This window comes from Mauremys mutica, chromosome 5, assembly GCF_020497125.1.
Source record: "Mauremys mutica isolate MM-2020 ecotype Southern chromosome 5, ASM2049712v1, whole genome shotgun sequence".
Taxonomy (NCBI): domain Eukaryota; kingdom Metazoa; phylum Chordata; order Testudines; family Geoemydidae; genus Mauremys; species Mauremys mutica.
The window spans coordinates 98,422,750-98,441,745 of record NC_059076.1 but is presented as its reverse complement, the minus strand read 5'-3'; the positions used below and the strand labels follow the sequence as shown (position 1 = coordinate 98,441,745).

General features: G+C 38.1%; 1 protein-coding gene across 1 annotated transcript in view; it reads right to left on the bottom strand.

Annotated features, from left to right (window-relative positions):
• ATP8A1 (ATPase phospholipid transporting 8A1) overlaps positions 1–18,996 on the bottom strand; it is a 227,265-nt gene that overhangs the window by 15,314 nt on the left and 192,955 nt on the right. Inside the window, exons 33-34 of the mRNA XM_045018807.1 lie at positions 3,271–3,359; positions 2,767–2,859 (exon numbers count right to left, since the gene is read on the bottom strand). Coding sequence (XP_044874742.1) covers positions 2,767–2,859; positions 3,271–3,359 — 182 coding nt within the window. The remainder of the gene's footprint in view (positions 1–2,766; positions 2,860–3,270; positions 3,360–18,996) is intronic.

Below are 18,996 nucleotides of genomic sequence, written 5' to 3'. Positions count from 1 at the left end.
AAACAAGTTTGTTTACATTTATGGTAGATAATGCTGCCCACTTCTTAATAAAAATGTCACCTGAAAGTGAGAACAGGTGTTCTCATGGCATTGTTGTAGCTGGCGTCACAAGATATTTACGTGCCAGATGCGCTAAAGATTCATATGCCTCTTCATACTTCGGTCAGAGGACATGCTTCCATGCTGATGACACTTGTTAAAAAAATAATGCATTAATTAAATTTGTGACTGAACTCTTTGGGGGAGAATTGTATGTCTCCTGCTCTGTTTTACCCACATTCTGCCATATATTTCATGTTATAGCAGTCTCAGATGATGACCCAGCAAATATTGTTTATTTTAAGAACACTTTCACTGCATCTGACAAAATGCAAAGAAGATACCAATGTGAAATTTCTAAAGATAGCTACAGCACTTGACCCAAGATTTAAGACTCTGAAGTGCCTTCCAAAATCTGAGAGGGACAAGGTATGGTGCATGCTTTCAGAAGTCTTAAAAGAGCAACACTCTGATCCAAACCTACAGAATCCAAACCACCAAAAAGCAAATCAACCTTCTGCTGGTGGCATCTGACTCAGATGATAAAAATGAACATGCGTCCGTCTGCTCTGCTTTGTGACATTGTAAACAAGCGGGCAGCATTATCTCCTGCAAATTGTAACCAAACTTGTTTGTCTGAGCGATTGGCTGAAGTAGAACTGAGTGGACTTGTAGGCTCTAAAGTTTTACATTGTTTTATTTTTTTAATGAAGTTTTTTTTTGTACATAATTCTACATTTGTAAGTTCAACTGTCATGATAAAGAGATTGCACTACAGTACTTGTATTAGGTGAACTGAAAAGTACTATTTCTTTTGTTTTTTACAGTGCAAATATTTGTAATAAAAAATAAATATAAAGTGAGCACTGTACCCTTTGTATTATAACTGAAATCAATATATTTGAAAATGTAAAAAACATCCAAAATATTTAAACAAATGGTATTCTATTATTAATAGCACGATTAATTGTGATTAATTTTTTTAATTGCTTGACAGCCCTAATATTAAGACAAAGATCAGCCAGGATTAAAGAACCAAATTAAAACAAGAAATCATTAAACCAAAGAACTAAACAACTTGTATGGAGGATGAATGGGGCCAATGATGATGTCTTTGCAGCAAGTGAAACAATTTTCTGAAGTCTTTTCTGGAGGTTTTCTTAAGATTAATGCAAGATCACAGATGAACTAGATTGTGAGATGGTTCCAGAGCACTCTTATGGATTTATGATCATCTTCAGTGATAAAAGGAAATGTATCTGTTTGTAAAAACATTACCCTAATAACAGAAGCTGAAGAAGAAAATACTTTTGGACACAAGAGATGTACTTTGAGGACGATATGGTTGACAGGAGAGAAGGAATGAGACTCTTCCCAGCAAAACACTAGTTGATATAAACCACATGTGCACATAGAACAAAATTATTGCTAGTCTCTGGAAGCACAGTGAGGTTCACCTGAGCTATAACAAGCACTGGGGACCTGGAAGGAGATTCAGTGTGATGGAGAGGTGTCTGTTTCCCAGACAACTGAACTGAAATCAGCAGTCTGGGAACACAGTAGAGACAGAAACAGTGCTGCAAGATGCAGCAGCAAAAAAAGCACACTGATTTACTCTCTCCCAGACCCTTTGCAAAGGTATTCCTTTCATCATTCTTTCTGCTACTGCAGCAAAATATTCTTGTCTGTTCTTTTCTGTCTCTTCTTCAGTATAATTCTTTGCCATTCTTCTCTAACTTTTGAATAAGCTTTTATTTCTTCAAGTCTCCTGAAATAATATTCCTTCTTCCTTTTCAACCATACACGCCTGGCACTGGGAAGAGTGCAAGTAGTCAGGGGAATGCACTTTGTGGAGATTTAAGTTTGATTTCAAGTATCAGAGGGGTAGCCGTGTTAGTCTGGATCTGTAAAAGCAGCAAAGAATCCTGTGGCACCTTATAGACTAACAGACGTTTTGCAGCATGAGCTTTCGTGGGTGAATACCCACTTCGTCGGATGCAAGCAAACCCACGAAAGCTCATGCTGCAAAACGTCTGTTAGTCTATAAGGTGCCACAGGATTCTTTGCTGCTTTTAAGTTTGATTTATTTCTTATCTGTTTTAGGTTTGTCTAATGCATTTTCCTTTACTTGATTTAGAATCATAGAATCATAGAAATATCAGGGTATGAAGTAAGACAGAGGTTCTTTAGATTGGTGTTACATACCTAAGTCAATTTGTTTTCTTTAATGTCAGCAAACTGTGCAGAGATTTTGCTATTTTCCTTTAGGCCCTTAATCTGAAAGGCTTTTGACTGAGTTTAACAGTCATCCTTAGGCAAAGTTTATAAATGTAGCTGTTAATGAACCAAGTTCTAACTTGTTTTGTCTCAATTGTGAACACTGCCAAAGCAGCAAAAGGAGATTTTAAAACCAGGTTCTGTTAGTATTTGGTTTAATCCACAATGACTAGCCAAATTTGGCAGAACTTGGTTCAGCCAAAAATGAACAAACTCAGTTGAAAACCTTTTATAAATAATTCCTTAGGCCCTGAACCTTAAAAAAGATGCATACAGATGGATTTTTGTACCTGCAGAGAACCCCATCCATGTGGATGCAAGTGTATGTCCGCTTGCATCTTACTGCAAGATCAGAGCCTTAGTTTCTTGATAGTTTGTATAATGTGACTATGAACATTCAACAGCAAGAAATTATTTTAAAAAGATCAATCTACAGGTATTTTACAGTACCTCTTGCCATGCACAACTGCCCCTGGATCTTGAGATTTTGCTTCCAACTCCTGAACTTCATCTACCAGTGTCTTAAAAGTAGCTCTCTTGATTCTGCAATATGAAATGCTTTCTGATTTACTCTTGTTGAAACCATAATATATGTCTTTTTCAAGACTCTAAAACAGAAATTAATAAATTCATTTTTTCCAAGTGATTTCAACTTAAATTTTGAAAGGAGAAATTTTAAAGACGCCTCAGTTCTAAATAATATACTTTGTCAGCTGTTATGCTAAGCACAAACAACAGAAGTTATCAATTAAAAGTTCTGATTAACAAAATTATTTAAAAAGAAATAAAGTAGTGGTACATTGTGGCAAGATTTGTAAACTACAAACAAAGCGAGTCATAATTTGAAAGAATCAATGAAGCTCTTTATATTTTCTTAAACAAACTGGCCAATACTTAGAAAAATTAAAACCTGACAATAATTTTCCTTCTAAATTTTAACAGTTCTATACTTACACTTTGTATACGACGTCAAAAAGCAAAGCTGTCACAGGAATACATAACAGACCCATCCAAAAGACTCCAGAGCTGAACAACATAACTGCCTGGATAGATAAATCACAAAAAATGTTACTGTTATAAAAAATAGCAAAACATTTAGACATCTCAGCATTTTCTTTGCTCAAAGTATCAAAATCAAATTCAACCAAACTTTGCTGGGCTCTCTAATGTAATATAAAAATTATTGGGCCCGGGTAAAAGTCCCTCAAACACTTAATATGTAAGTAAGTGCGACTCATGTTAAAAGCGTGATGGAAAGTTCAAACTGTTCAGTTCTTTAAAAATAAAAAACAAACAAACAAAAAACCCCTAACACCCATTTCTAATACTAATAAAGAATATTATTAAAATAAGATATAGCAATTTAAAATACTGCTAAATCTTTGAGAACATGTTCTAATAGCACTCCTATTTGCTGTCAACCCTAATATAATGGATACCAAAAAAGATATTTGTCCTTACAATTATCTTGTCATACATCTCTCAGTAGCACCCATTACTACTACTACTAAACTGACTACTGTTTAAATATTTTGTTTATAATTCAGAACTGCAAAAATAATGAGAAATTATGTATACTTTGCGTGCTTTCCTGTAATCCTTTAAGAAAACATCTAAACAAAAGCTGTTTTTAAAATAAAGCACATTACTGCAAAAATAAAATACTTTACTACCAACACACTTTTTGGCTTTTAGTTATGTGTATAATTTAGTCTTTTTTTTTACTGTCAGAAGGGAAACCAGAATTTCTCCCGTCCATGTTAATTAACTTGTTTCTGCACACCTGTTACAACCAAAGACAAAATAAGTAATACTCTCTAAGCAAAATTAGTATAAAAGGCATTAAAATATTCTTAATTTGCCTTTGTAACACATGCCAAGCATCTACATCAGAGATATGATTGCAAAGAAAATGATCTACGATTAATAAATTGTCAGTTGTTTGTAATTAGTATATTAAAAATGCCTTTGTAATGCAATTAGATTTCACAGAGATTAAGAGTAACATTGCTACATAACAGCATTTGAATTATTTGATTTCATTTCTTGAAGTCTAATTGCTTCTAAAGGTTAAATTTGCAGCACCTAATTGAAATAATAAACAAACTGCAAAATGTTACTAATATTAGCAATACCCCATTTAGGGGAAAAATGCAGACATTTTGAATAAGTAGCTTAAATACTACTTTTTTTTTAAGCACACATAAATTAAAGTTTGTTTCAGATCTGTACTTGGTACATTACTTACGGTCTAGAAAGAGAAAGTCATTTTCACAAAGTCTTATTATAATGTAGGTAGCGAATATAGCCCTATTTACTTTCAGAATGCATGTAGATACATGTATTCTTTGGAAAACTTAAAATTTTAGCCAAGCTGCAAATGTACCTTTTTTTATCTATATCCGTTTTATATGTATAGTAGCTATTACAGGTGACTGAGGATGCTCTGAAGCACTTTATTTTTTAGCCAGAATAATTACTATAAACAAATTTATAAACTCTGAATAATAATGCTAGGATTAAAATAACTACAATTCACAACTTCAGCCAAAAAGATCTTTTTAGATATGTGTAACAAAACAGAGAAAAATGTATTCACATAAAAGTCACTTGATATTATAACCAAAACATGACCCTTGACATGCTTGGTGACACGCTAACTCCTTAAAATCAATACTAATAGGAAATGCCTATCAAAACTATATTTTGTAAAAGCTCTTTAAGTTTAAGTAACAGTTATATAGACCAACAGTTTCCTAAACAAAAAATGGCAGAGAAAAAACACAATTTGATTTGATCTGAATCATTTTATATCATTAATTTTAATAATATTTTTAGTTTAGGGTAACAGCAAAGCACTATACTTGCTTTAGCCACTCTATTAAATGTTTCCTAGTGAAACAGCAAAAGTGATAATGTAGGTCTTAGGATGTTAATTCTGACCATTGTAATGCTAACTATGAATGAAGCAACAACTGGCGCCTACTATTCAGTCCATCCAGCCTTTAGCTTTACAAATGAACAACACGAATTGAGAAAAAGAGTTTTTCTGCGTCATATTTGAAAGCCTGTCAGATTTTTTTTTCTTTTGCAGAGTTAATCCAAACCTAAAAGATTTAAAGCCGACATTCGCATTAAAGACAGAGGCCCTCTTTGTATTTTTTGGATGAAGAGGGAAAAAATAAAATCCCACAGAGGTATTTCCTTCCTTTCTGTACAAGAAAGCTCCCCCCTCACTCTGTAGAAACCATTTTTGTCTCTAACTTTTCACATCTCTCTACACATAGGCAGGTCATCTGGGAAATGGCAAACCAATCCTTTTCAGACAATGGCACTAACAGGAGCAGCCTGTTCTGGGGATGGACTCTGGCTGCCTCTGTTCGTGGTTTACAAATTGTTCCTAATGTGTGAGATTTGTGGTCAATGCCAAGTTTTTTTCCCCTTTAGGCCTTGTGAAATCAAATGGAATCTTCCACAAAAGTGGCTCCCAGGGGAATTCAAAAATAATCTGAAGTAAGAGTTAGAAAGCCTAGTAAATTGTAGGACTAACAGGTCCCAGGGGGAAAACAAATAATTGTTGTCTAAGTAGCATGGATACGCAGCAAATGTTGACTCTCAAAATTAAGACTTTCTAAAATAAATTAAGATAGCTCATAAATGTAGCTTTTATGGAATTTTTCCTGCTGCTGTTTGAGTTTTGATTAAAGAAAAAAAATTCCGGAAGATTGTTACCATATTACTTTTAAATTCAGCAGAATATTAAAGCCTTGCCTGCAGAACTTTTTAAAAGCACTGAAGGATATGTACTCTTAGAAAATTACATATCAAGTTGACATGATTCGATAATATTACCCCTCTCTTTACTATATTTATGAAACATTACAGATACATTCAGACAAATCATTTTTCAGGATGAGGATATCAGAAAAGCAAGGCAACAAAGTTGGAAAGAGCAATAAAACCATTCTGTGGAAAGGTTTATAAAGGCTTTTCAGTTTATCTAAACTAGCCATCATCACTGAAGTACTGGTATGTGAATGCCTCCCAAGTATTTAAGGATAGAGATTATAACAGTTTCTCTCTCTTTCTTCCTTATCATCTACAGAGAAATAACTTGATTAATTTATAGTTGGGTTTTGTGTGCGTGTGTGTGTGCATGTACACTAGTTAAAGAACTAACTGAGGCAAAGCTAAGCTGAAGAGGAGTTTTGCATTTAGTTCTCAATGCAGTGAGGTTAAAGGTCATTTTTATCTTTTCTGGTAGTTAGTTCCATAGCCCTTTCTTTATATTTACAGCTTAAAAAACAGAGCTCCCACTAAAGAAACCATATTAAATGTATACACCCCCGCAACCCCCCCACCTGGTAGTACACAATACAAAGTAGAGGCCACAGTAAGGTGAGGAGAGCATCAGGAATGAAATATCAGGCAATCTGTCAGCAAGTGGAGAAGGAAGCAGTAAACAACCATTGCTATCTGAAAAATCCTGAGGTCCTCACTCAAGCAAAATTCCTGTGAAATGACTAAGAATTTGCCCAAGCAAGGACTGAATAAAAACTGCAGGATTTTGTCCACAATTAATGAATATTAATAACATTTGCTATCATCAGCAATTTATTATTTTTAAAACTATATTTAGAAGGATTATTTATAGATAGGTACATAACTATGATTAGAAACACAGCTTTACGTGTGCTCTCCCGCCCCGGCCCAATTAGTATACAATGAGTTTTATTTTCAGATGAGTATCATTTTCAGATAAACATACAGATTCAAAAAGGTACATGGTGTTGAGTAAGACTCGGTGCACAAGTAGTTCAGGGTCTCATTTGATAGTTGTTCCTTCAAACCTTGTTCTTTTTCAAGTGATTGTATATATGTGCCCCATGCACTTGAGATTGCAATGTTTTGGCCAGTAGTGCCCATTGGGCTGCACCCTCACCCTTCATGCCCTCAAGCCCACCCACCAAAGGGCATAAACAGGGCACGATAACCAACCGATTCTCAATTCCTTCTGTGGCTGTGAGATGGAGTCAATTTAGCTGTGTCCCTGTCATTTGCAATTGCAATCCCTGTTTGTTTGTGCTGTACATAGTTTCATTATAGGATAGTACAGGATAGCAATGTAGACATTCCTTCCAGGAGCCCAGGCACTGAGACTTGGGGAGGGTCACAGAGCCTGGGCACATCTACACTGCTATTTTTAGCCCTGAAGCATGAGACCTGAGATACTCAATCAGTTGACCTGGGCTCCGAGACTTGCTGCCACTGTTTTTTGCAGTGCAGATGTACCCTATGAGACCTGTCTCAGACCCAGAGAGACAAGATACACAGAAGTTGGAGCAGTCCCCAGCAAAAAGTGCCCTACACTACAGATGGGGGTGTAATTTCCAGCTCGGGTAGACATACTCACACTAACTTTGATCAAGTTAGCATACTAAAAAAAGCAGTGTAGAGTGGTAGTGCGGGTGACAGCATGGGCTAGCTGCCTGAGTACAATAGTGTCCAATATCCTAGGCATGTACTTGGATGGCTAGCCAATGCTGGAGCTACACTGCTATTTTTAGCAGCTAGACATTATATTGCCAGCTGCACTGTAGCTATCCCTGTGGTGTTCTCCTGCAACCTGCTGTTTTTGCCTCCTCCCAATATGAAAGGGGCAGATCCCTGCACCACTTATCTAAGAAGCACAAAAGAGGACCCCCTATTAAATGTACTTCTAAAAGAAAGAGAGAGAGATGTCTCCTCTTACTGCAGTTTTTAAAAAGAGCAGCTCAAGGCTGAGTCAAGATTGCTCTCGTAGCTGCGAGGACTCAAGGGTCAGATCACTGATACCCATTGTTATCTCAGACTTGTATATGGTGACTAAGGTACCGCATCAGGGGCTTCCCGTGCTGAAGTTAGGCTGTTCTCAGTGGTGGCAGATGACAGAACAAGGAGCAATGGTCTCAAGTTGCAGTGGGGGAGGTCTAGGTTGGATATTATGAAAAACTATTTCAATAGGAGGGTGGTGAAGCACTGGAATGGGTTACTATGGGAGGTAGTGGAATCTCCATCCTTCAAGGTTTTTAAGGCCCAGCTTGACAAAGCCTTGGCTAGGATGATTTAGTTGGGGTTGGTCCTGCTTTGAGCAGGGGGTTGGACTAGATGACCACCTGAGGTCTCTTCCCACCGTAATCTTCTATGACTCTATGGTGGCCAGCAGTTTGACCTTGATGCTGACATTCTTGGTACTGCCTATATCAGAACCGCTGACTCTGGTACTGACCATACTGACTTTTATCTTGGTTTTGATGTCATTGGTATCAAGAATTACAGTACTGGTGGATTTGGCTATTTCAGCCCTTCCCGAATATACTTTACTGTCTTAATTTGTAACACTGATGGAGCCAGTACCACAGGCATTAGTACTGGGATGTCTTTGGTGCTGACTAAAAAGCTCCCTGAGTCTAAACTTTAGACCTGAATGAGGGCTACTCGTCCTTTACAAGAGGAAGATTCTTATTAGTTATCTGTCTCAGATATCAGTGCGCATGGCTCACTTCCTTATTCTCCTAGGGCACCCCTCCATGATTCATATTTTTCCAGTAGACTCCAGAGTTAGGGCTCATAGTAATCTAAGGGTGTTCCAGGAAGACCCACTGTCTAGTATCCCCTTCCTTGGTCAGTCACTCTGTAACCATATGGACTTCATTCCTGGCCTTAACAGGCATTGTGGTGTGTTCATCATGCTACAAGGCATAACTTCTCTGCTGTATCAAGAGCAAGATCACCTTCTCCACAAGAGTTATCTAGAGATCATCATCAACAACCGTTTCACGTTCCTGCTACAGAGATTTCACCAGCACAAATTTCTGAGGAAGAGCAACTCCAGCACCAACCTGCTGAAATCATAACTGCTCACAAATCATCTTTGTCACCTGATGAAGAAGTGCCACCCTCTACATCACCTGATGACTATAGGGCATTTCAGGATCTCCTTTGCAAAATGATGGAGGTCTTGGAGATCCCAACAGAGTCTAGGAAAAAGCCCACAAATTGCTGGACATCTTACATTCTTCTCTTTCTGAAAAACTTGCTATGCCAGTCAATGAGGGCCTTCTGGAACTGTCTCAATTATAGCAAACTCCAGCCTCCATACCTCCAACTACAAAAATGATAGACAGGAGACACCACATTCCCTCTGTGGGTTTTGAATATTTTTATTTCCATCCAGCACCAGGTTCCTTGGTTGTCATGGCAGCTCAGGCGAGAACAAGACAAAAGACATTCAAATCTACTCCTAAGGCCAAGGAGCCAAAGCAGCTGGATCTTTTCATTAGGAAGAGCTATTCATCTGCTATTTACAACTTTGAATACCTAACTACCAAGTTCTAGATATGACTATTTTAATTGACACAGAGTATCAGACTTCTGGGATAAGATCCTGTCCAATTACAGGGAGGAGTTAAAATAATAGATTGCAGAGGATCAACTAACAGGAAGGACCTACCTGTTGGCTGCTACTGATGCATCATACTCTGCATCTAGATCAGTGATACTCAGACTGAGGCTAGCAAGTCGCAAGTGGCTCTTTAATGTGTCTCCTGTGGCTCTTTGCAGCACATATTAAAACACTGGGTGATTTAATTAACAACCAGTCAGGATGCTTTTACTATGCTATTAACCAATTGTAGTTGATAAAATAATAATACTTGGTCATTCATTTTGCACTGAGAATTATCTATCTATCTATCTATCTATCCATCCATCCACACAAAATATTTCCCTTGTAATACTGTTTAAATATGAATATATAGTATTACACTGAATGAAACAATGAATTCACACTACTGTGGCTCTTTTAGATAATGTTGATCACTAATTTGGCTCCTTTACCAGTGCGGTCTGAGTATCACAGTTCTAGATCAATGGCTACAGCAATCACCATGCATTATGCTTCCTTCCTTCAATTTTCAAGGATGTCCATGGAAGTCCAAAATATTATTACACCTTTTTGACCTGAGCAGCTAGTCAAAGTTCAGGGCCCTGAAGGTGTTCCAGTTGGAAGTAGAAATTGACAACGGAGTCTGGACATTTCTTTGATGCAATGTTATTTATGTACAAAGTCCAGTTCTCTGATCACAGGAGGAACCAAAACATGGTATAGCTTCTTTGCTTACAGTCCCAAGCCTTTTTGCCAGCCCCAGCCCTAGAATTCCTAGGTTCTTCTAAGGTCATACACTATGATTGTTCAGGCTACTCTCTGTCTACTTCAGTCTATCCTCTCTCTCTTTGGCAGATTCCCACACCCACCTGGTCAAACAACACACTGTGGAACCCTTTGCCACATGGTGTTAGTTTCTGGGCAGACTCCATGATGCCTTGTTTTAGGTGGATCTCTTTAACTGTCTCTCATAGCTTTCTTAAATGAAAGATGTATTTACACGCATCAGTTTAAATGAGGGTCAACCTATTCCATAACATAGTTGACCCAGCTCATAATGATACTATGGAAGATCTTCCCTTTGAGGGGAATGACAGTCTTAGTGCAAAAACTGATTAAATGTTACACGTAAGGACTCTGGAGCAACATTATTTTCCTTTGGCATTTATACTCATCAGCCCGAGAGGAAACAATCCAGACACCAATTGCAGTCAAGACAGTTTTCTTTGTACTATCAGCCATAATGAGGGCCACCTGATCTGCCCAGAAAGAGGCAGAGATTTCATAGAAGGATCTTCTTCCATGGTAACCACTGCCATCACAAACCTGCTACCATCCTCAAAGCAGTCAGGTCGATGGTCATTTTGAGAGGTGTCCACAACCAACCTCAGAGTATCCTTATCATTTCCCCGCTCCTTTTAGGGATGATTTAGGTCACATCTACACTAAAAACGTAAAGCAACCTCTGTTAGGTCAACTTACAACCTCTACAGTAATTACTCTGGTAGTTCACGTCCACCTACTCTCCTTCTGTCGGTGGTGCGTGTCCTCACCAGGAGCACTTCCACAAACTTAAGAGGAGCAGTGTGGGAGGCTGAGAGCCTGGGCTTTCTGCTCCACAGGCAGCTCCCCACCAGGAGCCAGGCTGCCTCTGGGACTCTCAGCTTCCCACCGCAACTGGGCTCCGAGCTATGAGCTCTGCGCCCAGAGTCCAGCATTGGTGCAGCCACCGGGCTCCTCATGGGGAGCAAGCAGGGAGCCCGGCAGCAGGCTGGCTGCCAGCAGGGAGGGTGCAGCCCAGCTGGGAGTGGGGAGCCAAGGCAGTAGCTGGACTGGGAGCGGGGAGGCTCTGAGCAGGGTGGGCGCAGCCCAACTGGTAACAGGGAGCCACGGAAGCACACAGGCTCTAGCTGGGCCCCTCACCCGCCCCAGTGACATCTTCCATTGTACTCTCTAGGTCAGGGGTAGGCAACCTATGGCACTCGTACCGAAGGCGGCACGCAAGCTGATTTTCAGTGGCACTCACACTGCCCAGGTCTTGGTCACTGGTCTGGGAGGTTCTGCATTTTAATTTAATTTTAAATGAAGCTTCTTAAACATTTTAAAAACCTTATTTACTTTACATAAAACAATAGTTTAGTTATATATTATAGACTTCTAGAAAGAGGCCTTCTAAAAATGTTAAAATGTATTACTGGCACGCGAAACCTTAAATTAGAGTGAATAAATGAAGACTCAGCACACCACTTCAGAAAGGTTGCCGACCCCTGTTCTAGGTTATTATTTTTTTTACCTCTACGCTTACAATATGTTAAAAAAAATTGTGATCTACACCATCTGTTGAAAAACAAATTTATCAACACTTAACATTTTTTATTTAGCTGGTTTATGCTGTTTTTGCTTGGTTACTTATGCACTACAAGAAATTCTACGTCATGCTACATATGCTACATGCATACTGTCACACAGCATATTTTGCATTTTAGATCTGATTAAAAAAATATTTGAAGGTAAAGAAAGATACCCATTTCTCTGGTTTCTTCTAACCCAAAGAGTTTAATAGGAAATCACTAGTCTGCACATTTTTGGGGTTTGCAGATGTTCTCAAAACCTGATGTACCGCAATAAATTATGTATATCTTTTTCTTTTTCCAGCAATATTTAGGAAAAATACTGTGAAGTTATTTCCTAAAGCTACAGTGTTATAAGTATGACTTTTATGTAACCTACGTTCCTGAAGAGAGATATTTTAATAATGAACCTAGATATTTTTTAAAATGCTAGGGACAGTAGAAATATCAACCAACAGCGTCTTTTATTAGTCTGAATGTTGTGCTTTGCTCTATTAGATAAAAATCTGAGACTGCAAGTAAGTTCTTCCCTGGAGGGTACTTGTCTACGTACTTTAACCTTTGATAAACATCTACATTTTTTTCTTTCTCAAGAAATTTAGTTTTATTATTTTTAGAATAATAATTAAAAGATGAATATGAAATACCTTAACAGAGTAATTCCATATGTAAGATAATTTATTATGTTGGATAATACAGACTGAAGCAATATTTCAGAAACTAATACTGTTAATATAGTATAGTAATACCTTTCCTACAGGGTGCAGCATAAATGTCCAACAAAGAGTTTTATTGTTTTTCACAGGGATTCTACAAACCTCAATCAAATGATCTGAAATTCTGTAAAACACATGCTTGTTCCTTAACTTCAATTTCCTTCAGTAGTTTTATAGATCCCTTAGGCCAGATGGAGCAGAAACAGATGGTGTTCTGGAGAACTTTACAGTGCATGTCTACAGTACCACAATAAATTTAACAGTTCTGCAGATACTGAGCTTTTGTTATTAATTTCTATACGAACTGTTTCTTGTTGCAGTAAGTTTTATATTTTTAATCTGGTTTACTAATTACAATGGCAAAAATAGAAAAGCTCAATCCTCACTTTAAAAATACATGAGCACCCAACAGCGTCATTCAGACAATTATGAAAGGCAAGTAGCATAAGTTTATACAGCATGGTACTTTCCCTGGAGCATGCCTTGCCTCATAAATTGTTGTGCTGGTGTGAACATATACAAGTCAGGTTTTTTAAAAAGGTCTCCTCCTCTTAAATCACATCCATCTTTGTTTGGGCAGAGGGAGACAACTATACCAGCTAACTATATCACAGCAAGATTTTCCCATTCAAACATTTTTTAAGTCAAGCTGTTTTCTTATTTTAGTGCTTCTCTAAACAAAACCAAGTTTTATTTGCATGAGCTCTACAGAACCTTTCAGTTATAAAATATCTATCTCCTATCACATTTATACTCTACTGAAACATGAACAACCAATAACTACTTTGATCAGAATTATTTATGTTATAGGAAACTTTAAATGTAGAAGTTTATTGACAGAACTAGATTAATTACAGAAATATACCACAAATAAGTGACCACAAGATCAGTTATTTTCCCTCAATACTTATTATATGGAATATAGAAAAACACAAATAGCTTTTCACCTGGCAGTACACTGTACTGAAGATTAAAAATGCTTTTTCAACTGACACTGTTATAATGTAGTTTTATGACTTTCAGAGTCTGGAAAAGGAAAAAAAGTTTGTACAAAATCATCTGGTAAAGGAAAAATCATTCTACAAAATAAATAAAATGCCACAACAACTATGAAGAGATATGGACTTTACTTTTAGATATTTAAGCAAGCCAGATTTGCTATATGGTTATCAAATTAGAAAATACTATAGTTTTAAAATATAATGCAAGCACTTGTTCCTGTTCCCTTTGTTAACATTACCAGGCTTCTGTATATATTTTATAATACTGGATACAGGTAGAAAGTCAAAAAGAATAGTAAAGTATGCAGGGAACAAATATAACCCAGCAGCTAGCCTGAATTATGAACCCTATGTAGAAGGCACCAGACTCAAAGGGCTTGTCTACATTACTGGCAGGATCAACGGGCAGTGATCGATCCAGCGGGGGTCGATTTATCACGTCTAGTTTAAACGTGATAAATCGACCTCCAAGCTCTCTCCTGTTGACTCCAGTACTCCACCGGAGAGAGAGGCGCAGGCGGAGTCGATGGGGGAGCATAAGCTGTTGACTCACCGCAGTGAGTAGATCTAAGTACATTGACTTCAGCTATGTGAAGATGCATAACTTAGATCGATTCCCTCCCCTTGACCCCAGTGTAGATCAGGCCAAAGAGAAAAACAGGAGAAATTATTTACTTGTAATTCTGATTATCTGAAGATATCATTCCAACAGAATTTTTACTCTTGAATCTGAGTTCCTCAGTGTAAGGGCATGTCTCCACAGATATGGGAATCAAAATAACTACATTGGTTTTATTCATGTCTTTAGTTATTTCGGTGCAAGTCTGTTTATGGACACTCTTATTTTGGAATAAGAGTGTCATACTTTGATACAAAGTCAAAATAGATTTATAAAAGAATGTAATAAAAATATTCTTCCAGTAAGCTGTGGTAAGCCTTGTGAACCTTGACCTGGTCTTCTAATTTTAGACCAGGCAGGTCACTGAAATATGGAATTCAATCAGACAGCTACATGGTCATTTTACTAACAGCACTGTCAAGTGAACTGATGTCAGAAGAAACAAAAAGTTTGGTGGACTTTCTAAGGGCTTTAGTGTGTTCCAAGCAGAACCGTGACTTTTTAATATGAAGTGTATAGAGAAGGTTTTCACTGACATGGGTGTGCAAAGGTGACAAGAATGCTAAAAAGACAGGCTCATTAAAGTGAAAAACAGTCACCATATTGGAGAGGAAACTCTGATGAGCCCACAGCACCACACTATCTTTGTAAAATCTGGATCAATCACTAGAGCTTTAAATTTGCTTGAAAAGTTGCTGCCACCAGGAAAAAAAACACTCTGTAAGAAACTTAAGCTTAAAGAAACTGAGAGGTTCAATAGAAGTTTTCATCATCTTTTCCAGGACCACATTAATATACCATGATACAGGAAGCTTTTTGATGCAGGTGTTTAAAAGTGCCAAGAGCCAAATTAACCTGATGACCAGGTGCTCACTTGTCTACCTTCAACTAGTAGATAATAGGACACAATAGCTACTATATGTACTGAATGGAATTAGTCCGTAAGTTAGCACCAAACAGCGTATGAAGGTAGACAAGCAGTTTTGTGCAGCATAAGGAAAAGAGTCCACTTGGCCCTGACTGCACCAAACCACAAATCTTTTCCAACTGGAATTGTAAATTCTTTGGGTGGATGGCTTCCATGATTCCAGGAAGACATGAGTCACTTGCACTGCAACAACAGTCCTACAGATTTCTACCTTGTCAGAGCTAAGTTGTCAGGGACAGAGTGCCTAGGCTTGGATGCAGCAATGTTTCCTGGTTCTGAGAGATGATCCAAGGCAGACTCTCAGTATCTTATGAAGCCCATCAAATCTGGGATGTCATGACTCCAGATGGTAAGAAGTTCATAGGAGATTTTTATGGTGATTGGAATTATGCCTATGGTGGGATACAGATAGTGAATGACAGATGCTGGAAGCGGAGACAGGAAAGTTTGGCTAAAAAGGATGTCCAGGGTATTCTGGGGTGCAATAAGTGGGAGCTGACATGGAGCTGTGGGCGAGATTCTGGGTGGGCAATGAGTGTGGAAGGGAGTAAAGGAGTAGGGAGGCAGTGAGTGGTGGAAAGGGGGTAGGGGAATAAGCATGGGGGAAATAAGTGGGAGTAGGGGAAAGGAGGGAATGGTCAACAAAGGAGCTGGGGGGGGGGAAGTAAATGGAGATAGCTGATCTGGATAGGGTTAGAGAAGACAGAGTGTGTGTGTGGATGCTGCCATAAGTAAACAAGCTGCTGGAAGCTGCATGAGATGAGCTGAATGTGAGTCTCTGGAAGGAACAAGTCAGAGTTCCATGCAAATAGCAGAGGGAGGAGGTTATGTTGCTGGGGGAGGGGCAAGAGAGGAATTGGTGGGTTGGAGTTGCAAGCAGAAGGGAAGGGAAGGGAGGTGCTGGTGGCTCTGCAAGAGATGCAGTGACTGAGCGCTCAAAACAGTGTTGCTGGGAGGCAGACAACAGCATTGCCTTGAAAAGCTGCTGGTTCAGACAGCTGATAGGGAGGCTGTGGGAAGCCAACTCTCCCAACACTTCCTCATAATAACAGACCTTTTTCTCCTACCCGCATTCCATGCTTACCTATGCTTTTGGGGTCAGCAAGGTCAAGATGAAAGTTTGGGGGAAGCATGTATACTGTCTAAAATTAAAAAATTGCAAATTATGAGAGATTACAAGAATTAGGCATCTGAAGAGTCTCTCTATTTTCTTTTTCTTTTTTTAGGTGGGACAAAGTGAAAATCCCAGGATATGTCTGGTTTCTCTGTAGTGGTGTCAAACAGATCATCTCCCTAATAAATCTAACCACAAGTGACTACGAAAAATGGTGTTTCCTTTCTGATAATTTAGAAAAACACAATGCTGTCAGGCAAAATTTCAGGAAAATGATCTGTAAAGCAGATTGTTTAGTGTGGAAGTATTCATTCAGTACTTATAGACAACAAATACAGTGAAGCCCATTGAAAGGTTTATTGTTACTGCAGTTAAACATTATACTGTGTAATACAGATCACATTACACAGACTGGAAAGTTACTGTGAGGTCACAGGAAATTGTGAAATGTTTCCCTCATTTTCTCTCATACATTATATGTCAAAGTTTCTTCATTTGAAATCGTAAGGTTTTCTGCTACTTCTATAATCCCTCATGGTAGAAAAGAGATCTTATGACAATTTCCTATGAGCATTTAATATTTCAAGCTCTATCATGTTAGAATCTGTAGCTAAGACTGAGAATGATATAGTTGTTTTACTTACTAGAATAGACTCAAGAGGTGGAAAATGAAATTTAATGTGCTTAATCATAAAGGTTCAAAATCAAATAAAGTGCATAAAGAATGCCAAAGATAAAGATGGTGAGGGCTTGAGGTAGGGGGAAGCAAAGCCTTTTACCCACTGGTGTTGGCTACACCTAGCTGTTCCTCCTGTCAACAATTTTACGTATACCAGGGGCTAAATTCCTTCTAAGCTGCATGGCCACGCAGCTGTCTATTAAGCGCCGCTCAGGGCTGTGGTGGGGAGAGATGCCTCTCCCCAAGCACTGAACCTGCTGTCTAATAAAGACATCACAAGGCTTTGTTGGCCAAGACTGTATATTCTCCAATAATGCTGTAAGTCTGTGACCAAAAAGAGGCCTCTAAATTCAGTGTTCTAAATAACCCAATGCTGATACAAATTTGCCTGGTTTCTGAGTGACTGATAAGACCTGGTGCTGTGCCTGAATTTCTCTAGCAGCTGAAATTGCAAGTGAGAGTTAACATCAGAGACAGAAGCTGCATTTTCTATCTTTGCTTTCCTTTTCTCTTCCCCCTTTTGTATGTGTTTATTTTATTTTGTCTTCTAGGAAAAGGGATCAGACTTTAACAGCCGCAACAACATCAGCTCCAGCCCATCTTAACTAACTTCTTCTCTTTCCCCCCAAAAAGTATAGTTATTACCATCTAAGAGACTGTCAAACATACCATTTTTTCCCTTCTAAAGACTCTGTCCAGCAAAAGGGAAAGGGACTAAGGGATGTTGTTGAAATGAAAGCCTTACTTAATACTTTAAACATTTCAAAAGCTTTAACTGTTTTTTCCTCCCCTACCCATCTTTAATAAAGGGTTAAAATATTTTTAATTATGTGTTTGCCATAGCACTAAGTAGGCTGAGGTCTCTGTATACCAAACCCCAAAACTTGTTTAAATTTTTTTAATTTTGGACAGTTTCAGAGTCCTGTTAACACCTTTAACTCTTTGGGTCCACACAGTCCATCTAAATTAATACAACAGTGCCATGACTTTGATCTGTGCACACACTGTCAGTGGATGGGACTGGCTTTGGCCATATAGACAACAAGTTGAGAAATCCGATGGATGACTTCCTAAAATGAAAACGTTACTTATGAGCAGTTCAGGAATCTAGCATTTAGCTGGTACAAATTTCCTAAGCTCTTAGAAAAGCAATGTGTGGACTTAGGAACACTGCAGGTTTTCTAATGCATATACAAACTGATTTTAATAACAAAATAATTACCTAATTAATCCCACTCTAAATAAGCAAAGGAACCATGTTTCATTACAACAAATTAAGTTACATAAATGTGGGTTTGTAGGTCATTATTATGAGCCAAAAAGTTTGGAATTTTTCAGTAGGAATAGTACTTCTGTTTTTGGAAAAGCTTCATCTGCCTCAACATTTTGCATCATCCAAAATTTTATCTCAACCTTTCCAGAAAATAAAATTTTTACCCTGGCATAGTGTGACCAGATATCCTGATTTTATAGGGACAGTCCTGATATTGGGGCTTTGTCTTATATAGGCACTTATTACCCCCACCCCCCGTCCCCATTTTTCATACTTGCTATCTGGTCACCCTACCCTGGCATAACAAAAAAACAAATTCTATTATGTGTTATTGTAACAACTCCCCAATGTGTAACATCATCATCAAGATTTAAACCCAAAACCTTCAAGCACTGCAGCACAGATCTCTACACTACTTTGTCTAAAGAACTAACTAGTAGAAGGGGAAAATTTGAGTATGGTTTGCAGGATTGAACCAATACTAAAAATCTTCAGCATATAATTGGAAGAGAAATACAAAATTCCAATTAAAAAGTTTTAAAAATGGAGTACAATAATGCATTCTAAGGAACA